Source organism: Halichoerus grypus, chromosome 9 (genome assembly GCF_964656455.1).
Source record: "Halichoerus grypus chromosome 9, mHalGry1.hap1.1, whole genome shotgun sequence".
In the NCBI taxonomy this organism is placed as follows: domain Eukaryota; kingdom Metazoa; phylum Chordata; class Mammalia; order Carnivora; family Phocidae; genus Halichoerus; species Halichoerus grypus.
This window is the reverse complement of record NC_135720.1, coordinates 99,957,348-99,973,771: the sequence shown is the minus strand read 5'-3', so window position 1 is coordinate 99,973,771 and position 16,424 is coordinate 99,957,348. Positions and strand designations below refer to the sequence as shown.

Sequence of the window (16,424 nt, the reverse complement as noted above, 5' to 3'; positions counted from 1 at the left end):
ATAATTTTATAATGAAGACCAGGAGATGGACCAGAGAGATAACTGGGGATTGGAAAGGACCATGAAAAAAAATCTTTAGGGGGCTCCTGCATGGCTCAGTTGGTTAAGCGTCTGCCTTTGTCTCAGGTAATGATCCCGGGGTCCCAAGATTGATCTCCCTTGCAATTGGGCTCCCTGATCAGCGGGGAGTCTGCTTCTCCCTCTGCCTCCCTCCCCCCGCTGGTGCGCTCTCTCTCTCTCTTGCTCTCTCTCTCAAATAAATAAATAAAATTTTAAAAAAATCTTTAGGAAAGAGATCGGGAAGGCAACAAACTTTTTGAATAAGACCCAGGTGATGAATAAATTGTCTTCAGATTGAAAATTAATTATGGTAACATAATGACTATATTTCTGAATGCCACATGAGTTTTGACCTATTGCCTGAACTCTGATCTGTGGAGTCCTAGCTATTCTTGTATGCTCAGAGTTAAAGGAGAATGTGGAAATAGACAGCAATGACCAAACTTCACATTCAGAGTTTTTCTGATCAGAAGATAGACACCTTATATAGACACCTACCCACCAAACATTTAAGAGAATCATTGATCCTGTTCTTAGGATTATTAAAGTAAAGCAGCATATTAGAAATAATTAGAGCATCTTATTCTTTATATATTAATTGTAAGACCATGAAAAAATCCAAATACTTAATCTCTTTACTAAAGTTTCTTTTTTAACTTAAAAAATAGGTATTATTATTCTTACACATTGACTATGAAAATAAATGTGGTGATGTATGTGAAGAAGTTTTGCTAATTTGCGATTATATAAATATATTGCTAATTTTCTGTGAGGATCACATTGTAATGAATTAAATATAAGGAGATCAGTAAAGATCTTTGGACAGGGTGAGTTTCATTAGCTTTTAAACCTGTAGACTATTGCTGTCAATAGAAATATAATGATAGCATCAAAGGTAATTTTAATTTCTGGGTGGCCACTTCGAAAAAGAAAAAATAAACAGATTAAATTGATATTTATAATATATTTATTTATCTAATTGTTTCAAAATACTATGTTTTCATCATGCAGTCAGTATTAAAATTATTAATGAAATATTTTACCTTCCTTTTTTACTAAGTCTTGAATTCTGCTATGTAATTATGCAGATCTCAATTCTGACCATCCATATCTCCAGTGTTCAATACCCTCCTGTGGCTAGAGGCTACAACACCGGTCACCACAGCCTTAGACTTAATTGTGTTAACTACTTGAGCAACCAATGAGTACTTTGTGATGTACCAGACTCTCTACTCCTTTTCACTTTTGAAAATTGATCTAATAGATTTCTGTTTATAAGTTGCTTCAGCTGTTCTGAAAATATTTTCAACCTCCACCATACCTGTCCATTTGCAGGAAAGAATGGAAGCAACACAAGAGCCAGGAACAGCAACTCCAGGAATAAGGCCATTGCTGGGAAAACAAAACAAAGGGAACAAAGACCTACATTGGATTGTTTAGTGTATGAACTTCTGAGGAATACAGGAGGAAAAATAAAACAAAACAATGTAGTGATCTCAGTTGTTCCAAATTCATTAGTAATATAACAAGAGAAGATTTGTTACATGATGCCACTAGAATGATAATGGATTCACCCAGAAGCAACCCTCCAATGGGGACTTAAAGAACAAAAGGAAGTACTTGATTGAAGATTTTGAAGTACACCTATAAATGCTAAGTATATACTACCCATTTTCACTCTAGTTCCACATTCTTGTCCATGTAGCTACTCTCTGGTTCTAGGAATGGGTTCTTCACATTGCCCATTCATAGCTCCCAACTGTTAGTAATACTGGGGTGCTCCTGTATTAGTTTTTGCTGGTTTCCTTAAACCCTTCTTAATCTTTTATAAATACACCCTCATCAAGATCTTTTCAAATTACTAATGATCATTTGCCATTTTTTACCTGCCATGAGTCTGGCTCATATACTTGACATTCCTAGAACCATAGGTAAGTCCACTAAGAAGTAAATGCTTTTCTTTAATACTTTCAACCACTCTTTCAGCTACACCCAGGCAGCCAGTGTCCTCATTCATTCCCATTCAAACCTTGCCCTTTATTACAATGCATTAAATTCCTCCGCCCCTCCCCCACAAAGGCAATATTCTCCTTCTGGTTCTAAAAACAGAAGGTAGATTTCTCACTTTTAAAATTAGATTACCCACCCAATCTGTATCAATACCCTTAATAGGTTCACATCCTTGCCTCACTAATTTAACTTCTTGGAATTCTGAGGAAATAATAATATATACTGGAAAAATTTTAGGCATACATTTTCATTACATTAATATTTATAAGGATAAAAATATTATAATTTATTAATGCTTAATTGTAGGGAGATACAATGTTCAAATAAATTAGAATATATCCTCTTGTTAGAGTGTATTAGACATAGCAATGATGTCTCCAATGGTGTTCTAACAAAAACAATGCTTATGCTTCAAAGTTAAAAACACAGCATATGGGAAATCCTTATCTTCCTTTATGGATGAATGTTTGTGCCCTCCCAAAATTCATATGTTGAAGCCCTAGTCCCCAGTGTGGCTGCATTTGTAATTGGGTTTCTAAGGAAGTAATTAAGATTAAATGAGGTCATAAGAATGAACCCTGATCCAACAGGATTAGTGTACGTATCAGGAGAGACACCAGAGAGTCCTCTCTCTCTCATCTCCATATATACAAGAAGATACCATGTGAGAACACAGTGAGAAGGTAGCTCTCCGCAAGCCAAGAAGAGAAACCTCACCAGAAACTGACCATACTGTCACCTTGGTTTCAGACTTTGAACCTTCAGAACTGTGAGAAAATAAATTTCTGTTGTTCACACCACCCAGTCTGCAGTATTTTGTTACGGCAGCCCAAGCAGCGTCACACACATTCCCAAATTTGGTATTTGAGGGTTAGGTTATTTTTGAATGAACCTGAAGGTCCATAAAATGTGCTAATTTGAAATCTTCTGAAGCTACAGATCTGCATTCAGGTGCACATGTGTGAGCAAGACACTGAGAGATTGGAGCGCCTGGGTGGCTCAGTTGGTTAAGTTTCTGCCTTCCGCTGGGGTCATGATCTGGGGTCCTGAGATTGAGTCCCTGCCATCAGGCTCTCTGCTCAGCAGGGAGTCTGCTACTCCCTCTCACTATTCCTCTGTGAACTCTCTCTCTCTCTTTCAAAAAAAATAAAAAGACACTGAGAGATTGGGTTACCTCTGATTACCATCCAGCATCCATATCTCAATGAGCTTTGCTTTTCTCATGGATATATGACAAAACTATGACATAGGTATTTTAGACCAGTTTTAAGATAAAGTAACAGAAGAAATTTTATTGCATAGTGATACTGACAACCTTGATGTGTAGGGAGATCTGAGAATGCTTACATTATTATTCTCCTAGAGAACAGTAACAGAAGCAGGACCTAGTCCCCTCATCCCCTTCTCTCACAAAACGAACAATCAGACAAAAAGCCAGGCAAAGAACAAATGAGATTAAACAGAAATACAAGAGCATGAGTTTATCTTCATGTGGTGAGACATCCTTTTCTGAATTTTCTAAAATGAATCTGTAGTACTGTAATTACAGTAATCAGAAAAAGAAAAACCCTTTATTGCAAAAAGATTATCAACTCTTGGGAAAGTGCTCTGATTTTGTCAAACCTATTAGTTGTTTTTTTGCAACCTGGTGTAGCCAACAGTTTAGGCATTATGGTGATCATGTAGGAGAAGAACAGAGGCACAGAGGTATTAAGTGACCTCCTGACGGTATCATTGCTAGGTAATGTATGGCTAGGACAGAACCCAAGATTTCTCTTAACCGCAATATCCATTTCCCACTAAACTCTATTATACTTTTTGGGGCATGGGGTTCCAGGTAAGAATGAAAGCATTTAATGAATTTTCTGTCTTGATAAAAAAAGTCATGCATTGCTATAAATTTTTTTGTGGCTGTTAAATTGCTGGTAGGTTACTAAACACATTTGAGAAAATTAGAAAAAAAATTAACACAGTATTAACAATTAAGTCAATCCTTTTCTGTTGTTCCTCAAATATAAAATAAAGCTCATAAAACTTAGAGAGCTCAAATAATATTTTCTTAGGATATCCATCTTGTGTTTAAAATGTTGATATGATAAACTTTATATATGTAACTTTGTTGAAATAATGGAGAATTTTATTGGCATCCTAATGAGTTATTTTTCACAAAATTGACAACATATTCCTCTAAGGGTTCTATAAGGGATACAAATTATACAGGTGTTTCTACAATGTTTTGGAAATTTAAACTCTTCCATATCATTATACTGTCACTTTAACAATAAGAAAAGTTTGATTTTGTTTATATGTAATTTTTACATAGAACAGAGGAAGATGTGGGAGAATAAAATGAAAAACTGAAGACAGAAAAGAAAAAAATATGGAAAGAAAAACTAACTTAATTATATATAAAACAAATACATAAACCTAGTGTCCAAAAAAGCCATTTTTGTTTCTCAGAGATACCTGGGGCCATATTGAGAAAACCTGAACACCTAAACTTGGCACCTGGTATTGTGAGAATGGAAAGAGTGCACTACAAGTGTTAAGAAGCCTGGGCTTTTGTTGTTGTCATTAATTCTGTTTTATTCAGCTTTATCTTTAATGAGATATATGAAATTGAAAATCTTTATCAAGTTAGAGTATGGTGACATAGGATTACTTCATATGGCTCTTGTGAATGAGATAAGTAATGTTAGAGCAATTTGAAAATATGAAAAAAAAATCACCATAAACATACATTAAGACATACTGTCTTAGCATTAACATTACTATTTATATTACCATTTGGGATGCTTGTGCCCTCTGCTGGGAGCATTGCCAGCAGAAATCTCTCAGCTCACAGACACTTCAGTTGATTGGCTGAAGCCTCCCATAGGACTACACCACAGTTCACCTCACCTTGAAGTAATCTTGCTTCTCTCCCCTTCCTTCCTAGGGAATTGAGCTCGTATTCTTCAACTTCTTGTGTCTCAGATTTTGTTACCTGAGGAACACAACCTGGTACATCATCCATTAAATAATCCTTTTTTTTTTTTCCCATAAGTCTAGTCAGGATGGGCTCCTCATTAATAACCTCATTATCCTTTGATAGTATGCCCTTTATGCCTTTGATATTAATTTCTTTACATTTGACCTTTTTTCTGAACTACATTGAGAGTAGCTATGGCTAAAGATGGCTCATTCTGTACTTGCTCAGTGATGGAGCGACAGAAGCTTATGAAGTCTCCAGGGGGCTCTCATTTACACTAGTGTCCTTGGGCATGCACATCTCTCTGTCATGGCCTCAAGTGGTCCTCCTAGAAAATGTGAGAGCCAAAGAGAAAAAAGATCCTCCCTTTTTTGCAAGTCAGTGGCAATCAGGTACTCTTCTTTCCTTTAACAGGCATCCATTAGGTTTTACACACTCTATCCATGATAGCATGCTAGATATTGGTGAACATGGTCAAGTGAACGAGACAGAATTCCCGCCCGCCCTCAGTCTTAGCATATCATTAGGGGAGCCCATCATTCTAGTGCCCACACTGTGAGCTTGTTGGATTTTCCCATGTGTGCAAAAGTAAAATGTGAAGTTTTATTTTCCTTTGCCGTGACCCATTCTGGGACTTTGGAGAAGGACAGGGAAGGACCTAGCATAAAACAAGGCTATTTCAGATACAGTAAATATGATAAAAACCTATTATCAGCTGTAAGACCAGTGTATTTAGTTCTACCTCATGTCTCACCCCCAGGGGACTTCCTAAATAGCAGGTGCAGATAGGATATGTTTTATTTGCACTTGCATTTGTTAGAGTCACAGAGAAAGCATTCGGACAAATTAGGAAAGTAACTGCTTTTTCCTGTCATTTATTTGCATGTAGACAATTTCTAAATGTGTATCGTTACACATCTCCTCTGTGATTTCCTTAGGAACAAACTTAAATTCCTTTTAAATCATTTCTCTAAAAAGAGTTACTTTGCTACATGCATGTCACCACGTCTCTTCTTTTATACTGTTTTTCTGCTCTGGCATTCGTAATTTTCCCTTTTCCAAGAGATCAGTAATTTCTCATAAGTGTGACTAGAGAAAAGTCAAAGGGTTTTCAAAGATTTACAAATCTAAGTGTTGATGTTTTACTGCTAATTATAAACAGAAGAGGAAATTGTGTCTTTCTGAAGCATAAATTTATATGTATAGTTCTTCTTTAATTTTAGGACCACCTTAAGTTTGAAACACTCACTTGGAAAAAAATAAGTTGTTTTCTCTAATGACATCATATCACTGCTTATTAATTAATGAAAAACATATATTCACAAAAATTATACAGGCATACCTTGCCTGATAAGTCTATTTTATGGAAACAAGGATTTTTATGATCAAGTAAATTTTATATCAGGGCTGTAAGAATAATTCAAAATTTTAAAAAAGAATAATTCAAAATTAGAATATTTATTGGTCATATTATTCATCACATTAATGGATAAAGAAAAATCATGTGGCAAAATATGTTGTGAAATTCAACCCCTATTATAGTTAAAAATAAGAAAAAGGAGAGTAGAGATTATTAATTCGATAATGGCAATATAACCAAATATCTCTAGCAAATATAGTTTTTGGAGAAACTCTAGGTGCATTCATTTAATATTGAGAACAAAAAGAGAATGACCAATGTCACTGGTACTGTTCAACATCATATTGGAGAGGTCCTGATCTCTCCAATATGAAGAAAAGAAAAAAATACATATTTGTAAGTCTCATAAAGGAAGAGATAATATTAGTGTTATTTTAAAATGATATGGCCATTTACCTAGAGAATATACCATAAGCAAAAATTTGCAAGATCTGGGGTACCTGGGTGGCTCAGTCGTTAAGCGTCTGCCTTCAGCTCAGGTCATGATCCCAGGATCCTGGGATCGAGCCCCACATCAGGCTCCCTGCTCAGCAGGAAGCCTGCTTCTCCCTCTCCCACTCCCCCTGCTTCTATTCCCTCTCTCGCTGTGTCTCTCTCTCTCTGTCAAATAAATAAATAAATAAATCTTAAAAAAAAAAAGTTTGCAAGATGTAATATCAGTTTATAAAAAATACCATTGCCATATACTAGCAACACTCAACTAGAAAATAAGATTAAAAAGAAAATATAAAACTCACACTGGTACAAAAAATATAGTTTATTTATGAAATAACCAAGAATAAAAAATCTTTTTTTGGAGACAATTTTAAAACCCTAGTAAAGGGCATAAAAGAAGATATACGTAAGTTGAGAGATTTTCATGCTTTTAAATGGTATGTGTTAATACAATAAAGGTATCAATCCTAATTAAATTAATATGAAAATTCTTTATAACTCCAATAAAAATTCTGATTGGCCCATGAATAACTGAATATACCTTTTATGAGAAGGATTAATTTGGGTATCTTTTCATATTAGTTATTAAAATAAGCTTCAAACTTGTGTTGGCAAAATTTGAGTATTATATTAGGAATGGATAAATGGGCCAATGAAGGTAAATAGAAAATTTAATAAGAGACAGACCAAACAAGGTAGCATAAAAAAGCGTTAGAGGAAGAACAGATTGTCTAGTATATAGTTTTGGGAAAATTACCTTGCTATGTGGGGAAAATTAAAACCAGATCCTTCTTAAGCATTACCTATAAAGGTGAATGTAGAGGGATTAAATTTATAAATAAATAAAATGCTTTACATGCAAGTTTTCAGGGCCATATCCCTTTGCCTTTAAGTGAGCCATATAATAATGCCATCATATGGTTATTCTGGGTTTTGTGTGAAGCACTGTGTCACTCTTTACGGGCTCATTAAAACTCTTAACAATTTAGACAGTACATAATATTACTCAATGCCCCACTTTACAGATCTGCAGTCCCAGGATCAGATATTTAATAATGAAATGCCATGTGCTTGCATGCAAAAGAACCCAGGGATAAGCCCAGACAGTTTGGCCTCAATGCCCTAGTTCCTGAAAGGAGGGAATGTAAATGTTTCAAACAATCAGGCCAGAAAAAAATACCATTAAAAGCATCAACACAGGGGCATCTAGATGGCTTAGTCAATTAAGTGTCCTACTCTTGCATTTGGCTGGGGTCATGGTCTCAGGGTAGTGGGATCTAGCCCCCCGGTGTCCAGCTCTACGCTCAGCCCAGAGTCTGCTTGAGAGTGTCTCCCTCTCCCTCTGCCCCTCCTCCCACTCTCAATCAATCAGTCAATCAATCAATAATAAATAAATAAATAAAATCTTTAAAAAATAAAAGCATCAACACACATGTGTATAATGTATGCATTATGGGTACCCACACAGCTATGTATCAATCACTACAGAACAGTATTTGATTCAGTCTTTTCAGACTTTAGATGTCATATTTAATCTTCCTTCTGTTTTCTTTTTATTTCCACATATGATTTCCTGCCCCTTACTTGAATTTACTAAACAGCATTACTGGAATTTTTAGCACAATCTGATTGAGACCTTACTTTAGAGGTCTGACACTCTTCCTCCTAATTTACCTCTTCCTCTTACAAATCTGAGCTCAGTTCAGGGGCACCAACTGACCTTACTACCCAACATTATGGAATAGCTCCTGGCTTTGCAACTTGTCTTTGCTTTCATTTCCTTTGATGCTCCTCCAAAGGGTGAGTCATTCAGGCAGATGTAGCTTTTGGTTTTAACTGGCAGAAGACACAACACCAGATCTTCTCTGGCAACAGTATAAATCCTCCCTAAGCTCCCTGGATGGCATTTAGCCATAAAGAAGAACATTAATAAAATACTTTGAAAGTAAAATCTTCCCTCTGCAGGGTAAATAACTCCTTGTATATTATTAGGTATCACTTCTTATTTGCCAAAAGAAGTTCTTTGTGGCAACTGCTTCCTTATATAAAATATCCTCAGCAGATATTATATTCAAATCTTCATATAAATGTAGCTGCTTGTGTAGATTAACTTTTGATCAGAAAACTTCTAAGTCTTCCGTCTTTTGTCTTATTTTCGAGTTTCATGAGGGAAAATGTATGTTATGCTGATAATTGCTAATGAAATTTTTTTATCTCTAGGTTGGTGTTATAATTTTGTTTTGATAGATTTAAAATTATTAGCAATAGCTTCTGCTCCTTGTTTTAATAATGTCTTTATCAACACATATCTACATATGTGAATATTAGTAAAATTTTTAATATGTGACATATATATCCTTAGTTTTTCATTTTTCTATTAAAGGAAGTTCTAGTATAATTGTTTCCAAGAGTCATAGATATGGAAAATATATTACTTATTTTACAATAAAAAGTAAAAATTAATTTAAATGTTAAATTCGGTAAAAGTGCGTTTGGAATAGTAGAGCTACATGTTACTTTCTTAGCTTAAAAAGAGTATAAAAGTTAAACTCATTACTCTCAATAAAAGTTATTAACAGAGTTTTGAAAATCATAGATATTTTTACAATATATCATTTAACACCAAAAAAGCATAAATATATTTGCATAATAAAATGTTCACTTTTAAAAAATTACATTACTTACTGTTGATTCTCAGAATCAGGTGAAGCATCAGCTTTATCTGTAGGAAGAAGGAAGATGGAGAGAAAGAAGTTTAGAGCAGTATATATGCATTACATTTATTTCCTGTTTTTGGCCAATTATGGTTGTGCAAGTAAATCTAAGTCAACAGGTCTGAAACAGGATTTGTAATACCACTAGTCTCATTGCTGATTGTCTAACTGCAGTTTTGGCAATATCTTGTGATTCTCCACATGGCTTTTTTTTTTTTAAGGTTTTTTTTTTTTTTTCTTTTTGAATGGCTTTTATTCAGCTCAAGTGATGTCCTTAGATGTCACCTTTGCTGTGCATTTATTCTCAAGTGCCCCTTTGGTTCCTAGAAGTGAATTCTCTGTAGACTTTGGCTAGAGGGTATTTAATGTTTCCCAGGGCCAGAGGAAGGCAGGTTGAAGACCCTGTGCAGAGCTTTTTCTCCTATGGAGCTGGGAAAGATGTTTCCTCATTTAAAGCAAATATCTTTCTTCTGGATATTTCTCAGGAAGCAGAATGAGTCCATAAGTTGACACATTATTTATTTGAGTTACAGAGAGAGAGAGAGAGAGCATAAGCGGGGAGGAAAGGGAGAAGCAGGTTCCCCACCAAGCAGGGAGCTCAACCCGGGGCTCAATCCCAGGACCCTGGGATCATGACCTGAGCCAAGGGCAGACGCTTAACCTACTGAGCCACCCAGGTGCCCCCGATTTTACTGTGTTCTAAAGCAAATTACACCTACTTTGGCATCCTTTCAGGGTTGGCCCTGTAACATGAAGCTATGTCAACATTAAACTAACTTTTCACATCTAGATTGTAATTTTCTGATTTGAAAAATTTTAAGGCAGAAAGATTTTATCTCCTTCATATGAAAATTTTAAGGCCTTTAAATTAGACAATGCAATGCATTCGGATTCTAATTGGATAAACTTGCTGCTTTTAAAAAGTGAATTTGGTTGTAAGTATGTGTGTTACACGTAGTCGCTGTGTGGCTGTTCCCACTTTTTGCATCTCCTTAGGAGGGTTTTGCTCCAAAATATTTTTTAGACCTCATTCTTGATTTCCTGATTTTCAGGTTCTGGATTTCTTCTTAACAGATAATATTAAGAGTCCTGACAAAGTAGGCGGTGATGTGAGGGGCGGGGCCCCAGAGGGAATATCAACCAGCCTGTCTTGAGCAATGGCTCAGATCCCGTATTCTGGTTTAGACGGTTAATGGTAAGGCAGGGCTTTTGGACGAGGTATGTACACCAGTGTTCCTCAGTGCCTGGACCTGCCCAGTGGTTCAGCAACGTTCAGGAATATGGTTTTTGAGAAAATCCTCCTTTTCTGCTGCATTCCTGATGGGGAGCTGGTAGCTTCAGGTATTATGTGCAGTTAATGGGACCAATGGAGAAGTTTGCTGTTTGGGCCTAGGGTTTGTTCACTATCAAGACTCACCAAGTAATTTGAGATAAACCACCACCATGGATGTTTGCTGTACTTTGTGGCTTTTATAACCTCTGTCCTATATGTAAGTTGTATGCTCTTAAGTTCAGGTACAACGAGGTCAAGAGTTACTGGAATGTTAAAACAAGGGATTGTTTCAGGGTGACGCATGGTTGAAGCACATCATTGACCATGTTTCCTTCTCTTCCAGGGTCATGATCTGGGCCTTGGGAATCTATCATCTAAATTTTTTCATAGCTTTACTTTCTCCAAAAGTGGATTCTTCTTTAATGAAAGATTCAGGTAGAGTAGAAACTGTCCACGTGGCTCTGTTTGTTTGGGGAGAGTCGTGTTTTTGTATGCTTCACAAGATTGCCCCTTTTCTATAGAAACATCTGAAATCCAAACTTTTGAAACTGTTCTCTCTGTGTTTAAAAAGTACCTAGAACTTTGGCGATAGTCATAAATTTGTGTGTGGAATGGCTCATTAAACCCTCTTAACAACCATATGAGGTGAGTGCTCCTGTTACTTCATTTTACAGATGAGAAACAAAGGCACACAGAGTTATGGGACTTGTCCAAGGTCACGTGGCAGAGGGCGTGGGACCGGGGATGGCATTCTTTCCTAACAGCTGCCTGAGTTCTGTCTACACTTAATCAGTTAGGTCCCCTAACCACAGTAACCAGAGGTTTCAACAGGCAACTCACTGTGACTAACTGAGGCCACTGGGATCCTGTCTGCCAACAGTAGGGCCCTTTTAAGGGTGGCGTTCTTTAATTTCCCAGGATGATGGATTAAAAAATTCCTTGCTCGCACTGTTCCTGGCCATACCTTGGGCCAGTAAGAGGGCCCAAGTTCACATGTGACCCACCAGCCTGGGAGGGGAAAGAGGAAGCTCACAAACCAATGGGGAGTCAGTTATTCCTGCCAGCACGTCTGTTGCCATGCTTAAACCCAGAGTGGTCCCCTGCCCATGGAATCCTCCTCATGATGGGAAAGACACACTTTCTGTGTACAAGATGTTTTCTCAAGACTGTTCAAATTGTGTACATGGCTTTATACAGAATTGCTATTTCAAATTTAGCTATTGTATATTTATTCTTTGGAGCTCTTTTACAATTTATCCACATTTTTCACAATCAATACAGACACTTCTCCAAAGAAGACATACAAATGGCTCACAGACACATGAAAAATGTTCAACATCACTAGCCATCAGGGAAATACAAATAAAAACCACGATGAAATACTTTGACAATTCTTACCCAAAGTATTCTCTTTACAACTTTAGAGTTTTCAAGATTACTTCTCTAAGAGTAAAGCTAAGCTTATTTTTGTGAACTATAGAGATCTAAAATAAGTAGTAATCTGTTGGACCTTATTTTGGAGACTATTTTGGTCTTTTATCTTTGTAAATGGAAATACATAGGGCCTTTCATAACATAATGACAAAAGACCCCATAACATCAGTATTTTTAAGTTCCAAGTTCTTATGGTATTAATTTTTTACTTTCTGTTTGTATAAAATTCAGTATATAACAATGACCTACATTACATACTAAATTATCATCATTTGGTTCTGTTCATCTATGGAGGGCTTTACTTAATTGTTCCAGGCTTATTTCTTTTCTTTTTTTTTTTAATTTTTTATTGTTATGTTAATCACCATACATTACATCATTAGTTTTTGATGTAGTGTTCCATGATTCATTGTTTGTGTATAACACCCAGGACTCCATGCAGAGGGTGCCTTCTTTAATACCCATCACCAGGCTAACCCATCCTCCCAGTCCCCTCCCCTCTAGAACCCTCAGTTTGTTTTTCAGAGTCCATCATCTCTCATAGTTCATCTCCCCCTCCAATTGCCCCCCTTCATTCTTCCCCTCCTGCTATCTTCCTCTTCTTCTTTTTTTTTTTTTTAACATATATTGTATTATTTGTTTCAGAGGACAGATCTGTGATTCAACAGTCTTGCACAATTCACAGCACTCACCATAGCACATACCCTCCCCAATGTCTATCACCCAGCCACCTCATCCCTCCCACTCCCCATCCACTCCAGCAACCCTCAGTTTGTTTCCTGAGATTAAGAATTCCTCACATTAGTGAGGTCATATGATATATATCTTTCTCTGATTGACTTATTTCACTCAGCATAACACCCTCCAGTTCCATCCACGTCATTGCAAATGGCAAGATCTCATTCCTTTTGATGGCTGCATAATATTCCATTGTATATATATACCACATCTTCTTTATCCATTCATCTGTTGATGGACATCTTGGCTCTCTTCACAGTTTGGCTATTGTGGACATTGCTGCTATAAACATTGGGGTGCATGTACCCCTTCGGATCCCTACATTTGTATCTTTGGGGTAAATACCCAGTAGTGCAATTGCTGGATTGTATGGTAGCTTTATTTTCAACTTTTTGAGGAATCTCCATACTGTTTTCCAGAGTGGTATAGGGATAGAGGGTATATACCTCAATATCATAAAATCCATCTATGAAAAACCCACAGTGAATATCATTCTCAATGGGGAAAAATGGAGAACTTTCCTCCTAAGGTCAGGAACATAGCAGGGATGTCCACTATCACCACTGCTATTCAACATAGTATTAGAAGTCCTAGCCACAGGAATCAGACAACAAAAAGAAATAAAAGGCATACGAATTGGCAAAGAAGAAGTCAAACTCTCACTGTCTGCAGATGATATGATACTTTATGTGGAAAACCCAAAAGACTCCACCCCAAAACTGCTAGAACTCATACAGGAATTCAGTAAAGTGGCAGCATACAAAATCAATGCACAGAAATCAGTGGCATTCCTATACACCAACAACAAGACAGAAGAAAGAGAAATTAAGGAGTCAATCCCATTGACAATTGCACCCGAAACCATAAGATACCTAGGAATAAATCTAACCAAAGAGGCAAAGAATCTGGGCTCAGGAAACTATAAAATACTCATGAAAGAAATTGAGGAAGACACAAAGAAATGGAAAAATGTTCCATGCTCATGGATTGGAAGAACAAATATTGTGAAGATGTCAATGCTACCTAGAGCAATCTACACATTCAATGCAATCCCCATCAAAATACCATCCACTTTTTTCAAAGAAATGGAACAAATAATCCTAAAATTTGTATGGAACCAGAAAAGACCCCGAATAGCCAGAGGAATGTTGAAAAAGAAAAGCAAAGCTGCGGCATCACAATTCCGGACTTCCAGCTCTATTACAAAGCTGTCATCATCAAGACAGTATGGTACCAGCACAAAAACAGACACATAGATCAATGGAACAGACTAGAGAGCCCAGAAATGGACCCGCAACTCTATGGTCAACTCATCTTGACAAAGCAGGAAAGAATGTCCAATGGAAAAAAGACAGTCTCCTCAACAAATGGTGTTGGGAAAATTGGACAGGCACATGCAGAAGAATGAAACTGGACCATTTCCTTACACCACACACAAAAATAAACTCCAGATCGTTGAAAGACCTCAATGTGAGACAGGAGTCCATCAAAATCCTAAAGGAGAACACAGGCAGCAACCTCTTCGACCTCAGCCACAGCAACTTCTTCCTAGAAACATCACCAAAGGCAAGGGAAGCAAGGGCAAAAATGAACTATTGGGACTTCATCAAGATAAAAAGCTTTTGCACAGCAAAAGAAACAGTCCACAAAACCAAAAGACAACCGACAGAATGGGAGAAGATATTTGCAAATGACACATCAGATAAAGGGCTAGTATCCAAAATCTATAAAGAACTTCTTAAGCTCAACACCCAAAGAACAAATGATCCAATCAAGAAATGGGCAGAAGACATGAACAGCCACTTTTCCAAAGAAGACATCCAAATGGCCAACAGACACATGAAAATGTGCTCAACATCGCTCGGCATTGGGGAAATCCAAATCAAAACCTCAATGAGATATCCCCTCACACCAGTCAGAATGGCTAAAATTAACAAGTCAGGAAACGACAGATGTTGGCGGGGATGAGGAGAAAGGGGAACCCTCCTACATTGTTGGTGGGAATGCAAGCTGGTTCCAGGCTTATTTCTATATCTCAAAAATGAAGAGAGTCAGACTAATAATTTCCGTTTTTCTCTACCTCCAAAATGTCATGATTCCAAATACCGAGTTTTTATAAATGAGGAAGTATGAATTAATAAATCACATAACACATACCTAGCATTGGCAGGCATTTCTGGGTGCTCATGTTAGTATGTAGATTGCACAATGTGGTGAGTAATTCAGTAATTTCTGTTCATTTTCATGTGTATGCTAGCTTTATGAGTAATGTGGTTAAAATGTACTAGAACTGACTAGTGCCTGCTCAATAGATATATCATTTAATTACAGTTCATCAGTAAGTTACATAATTGAACATTACTCTAGATGTTCTTTATAAGAGAACTTAGAACTCAAGATAGATTGTACCATAAAATAAAATAAATTCAAATATAAAATAAAATAAAAATCAAACACTGCTAACCATTCGGCTGCCATGTGTCCAGTTAGTTCTTAAAATGTATTTTATTTTAAGTAAATGTGAGGTGAAGTGAGAGCTCTCAAGAAGCTGAATCAGCCACGTGGATAAAATCACCTTGGAAACAAGATCTGTGCAGCCATTTTCTGTGGAAGAATGTTTCATGGGCAAGACCAGATCCAGAAACACCCAGAGCCCATTGTCCTCTGCACTTAATGGTATATAATATTGTTAAGAGCTTGGGATTTATGATCTGATGGACAGGGGTTATATTTCCAAACCAGTGTGCATTGAGAAATTATTTTTCACATCCCAAAATGGGAATAGTATTATTGTTTTATTTAATTGTGAGAAAATGAGAAAATATGTTTAAGTTGCCTGCTAGGTAGTAAGAATTTCTAAAGTGTTAGTTCCCTCCCATTTTATGTGTATTTTTCTCTCTGTGTCTGGAGAAACCTGCCCCTAACACTTGTAAGCTATGGGATTGTACTTGAAGTTTGTGAGAGATGGTTTGATTTATGAAGGTATAGGTAGTTATGTGAGAAATTACCATAAGAATTGGATAGAAAATGGCATAAAAAGGGAAAATATATTTTTGACTCATAATTAACACTTGATAGATTTCCTCTAACTTTATATTCATTGTTATGACTACATGATCATAAGTGCACCATGATATATATATATGCATCTGATATGCTTATCAAGTATTAGAACCCTTATTATTAAGTTAAACAAATATTTTGTAAAATGTGGTTACTTTGGGTCACAAAATACCATACACATATTGGATTGACAGTTTGACCTTAATCTCCCAAAATGGTTGCTTGCAACCACCTTTGTTCCCTCATCTGCCATGATTAGTTTGTCTTTTTCTGTACTGACATCCACCATTGTCATTGTTGGTCCTT

General features: G+C 36.6%; 1 protein-coding gene across 3 annotated transcripts in view; it reads right to left on the bottom strand.

The window, feature by feature from the left end:
- Nucleotides 1–16,424, bottom strand: part of LOC118536626 (cysteine-rich secretory protein 2-like) — a 109,847-nt gene that overhangs the window by 17,850 nt on the left and 75,573 nt on the right. Inside the window, exons 1-3 of one of the 3 annotated variants that reach the window (XM_078055255.1) lie at nucleotides 8,617–8,646; nucleotides 4,972–5,056; nucleotides 1,382–1,452 (exon numbers count right to left, since the gene is read on the bottom strand). In XM_078055255.1, coding sequence (XP_077911381.1) covers nucleotides 1,382–1,452; nucleotides 4,972–5,056; nucleotides 8,617–8,631 — 171 coding nt within the window. In that variant the 5' untranslated portion in view covers nucleotides 8,632–8,646. Of the gene's footprint in view, nucleotides 1–1,381; nucleotides 1,483–4,971; nucleotides 5,057–8,616; nucleotides 8,647–9,581; nucleotides 9,619–16,424 lie in introns of those variants that run through there. The other 2 variants (XM_036093569.2, XM_078055256.1) reach the window with 2 other exon arrangements.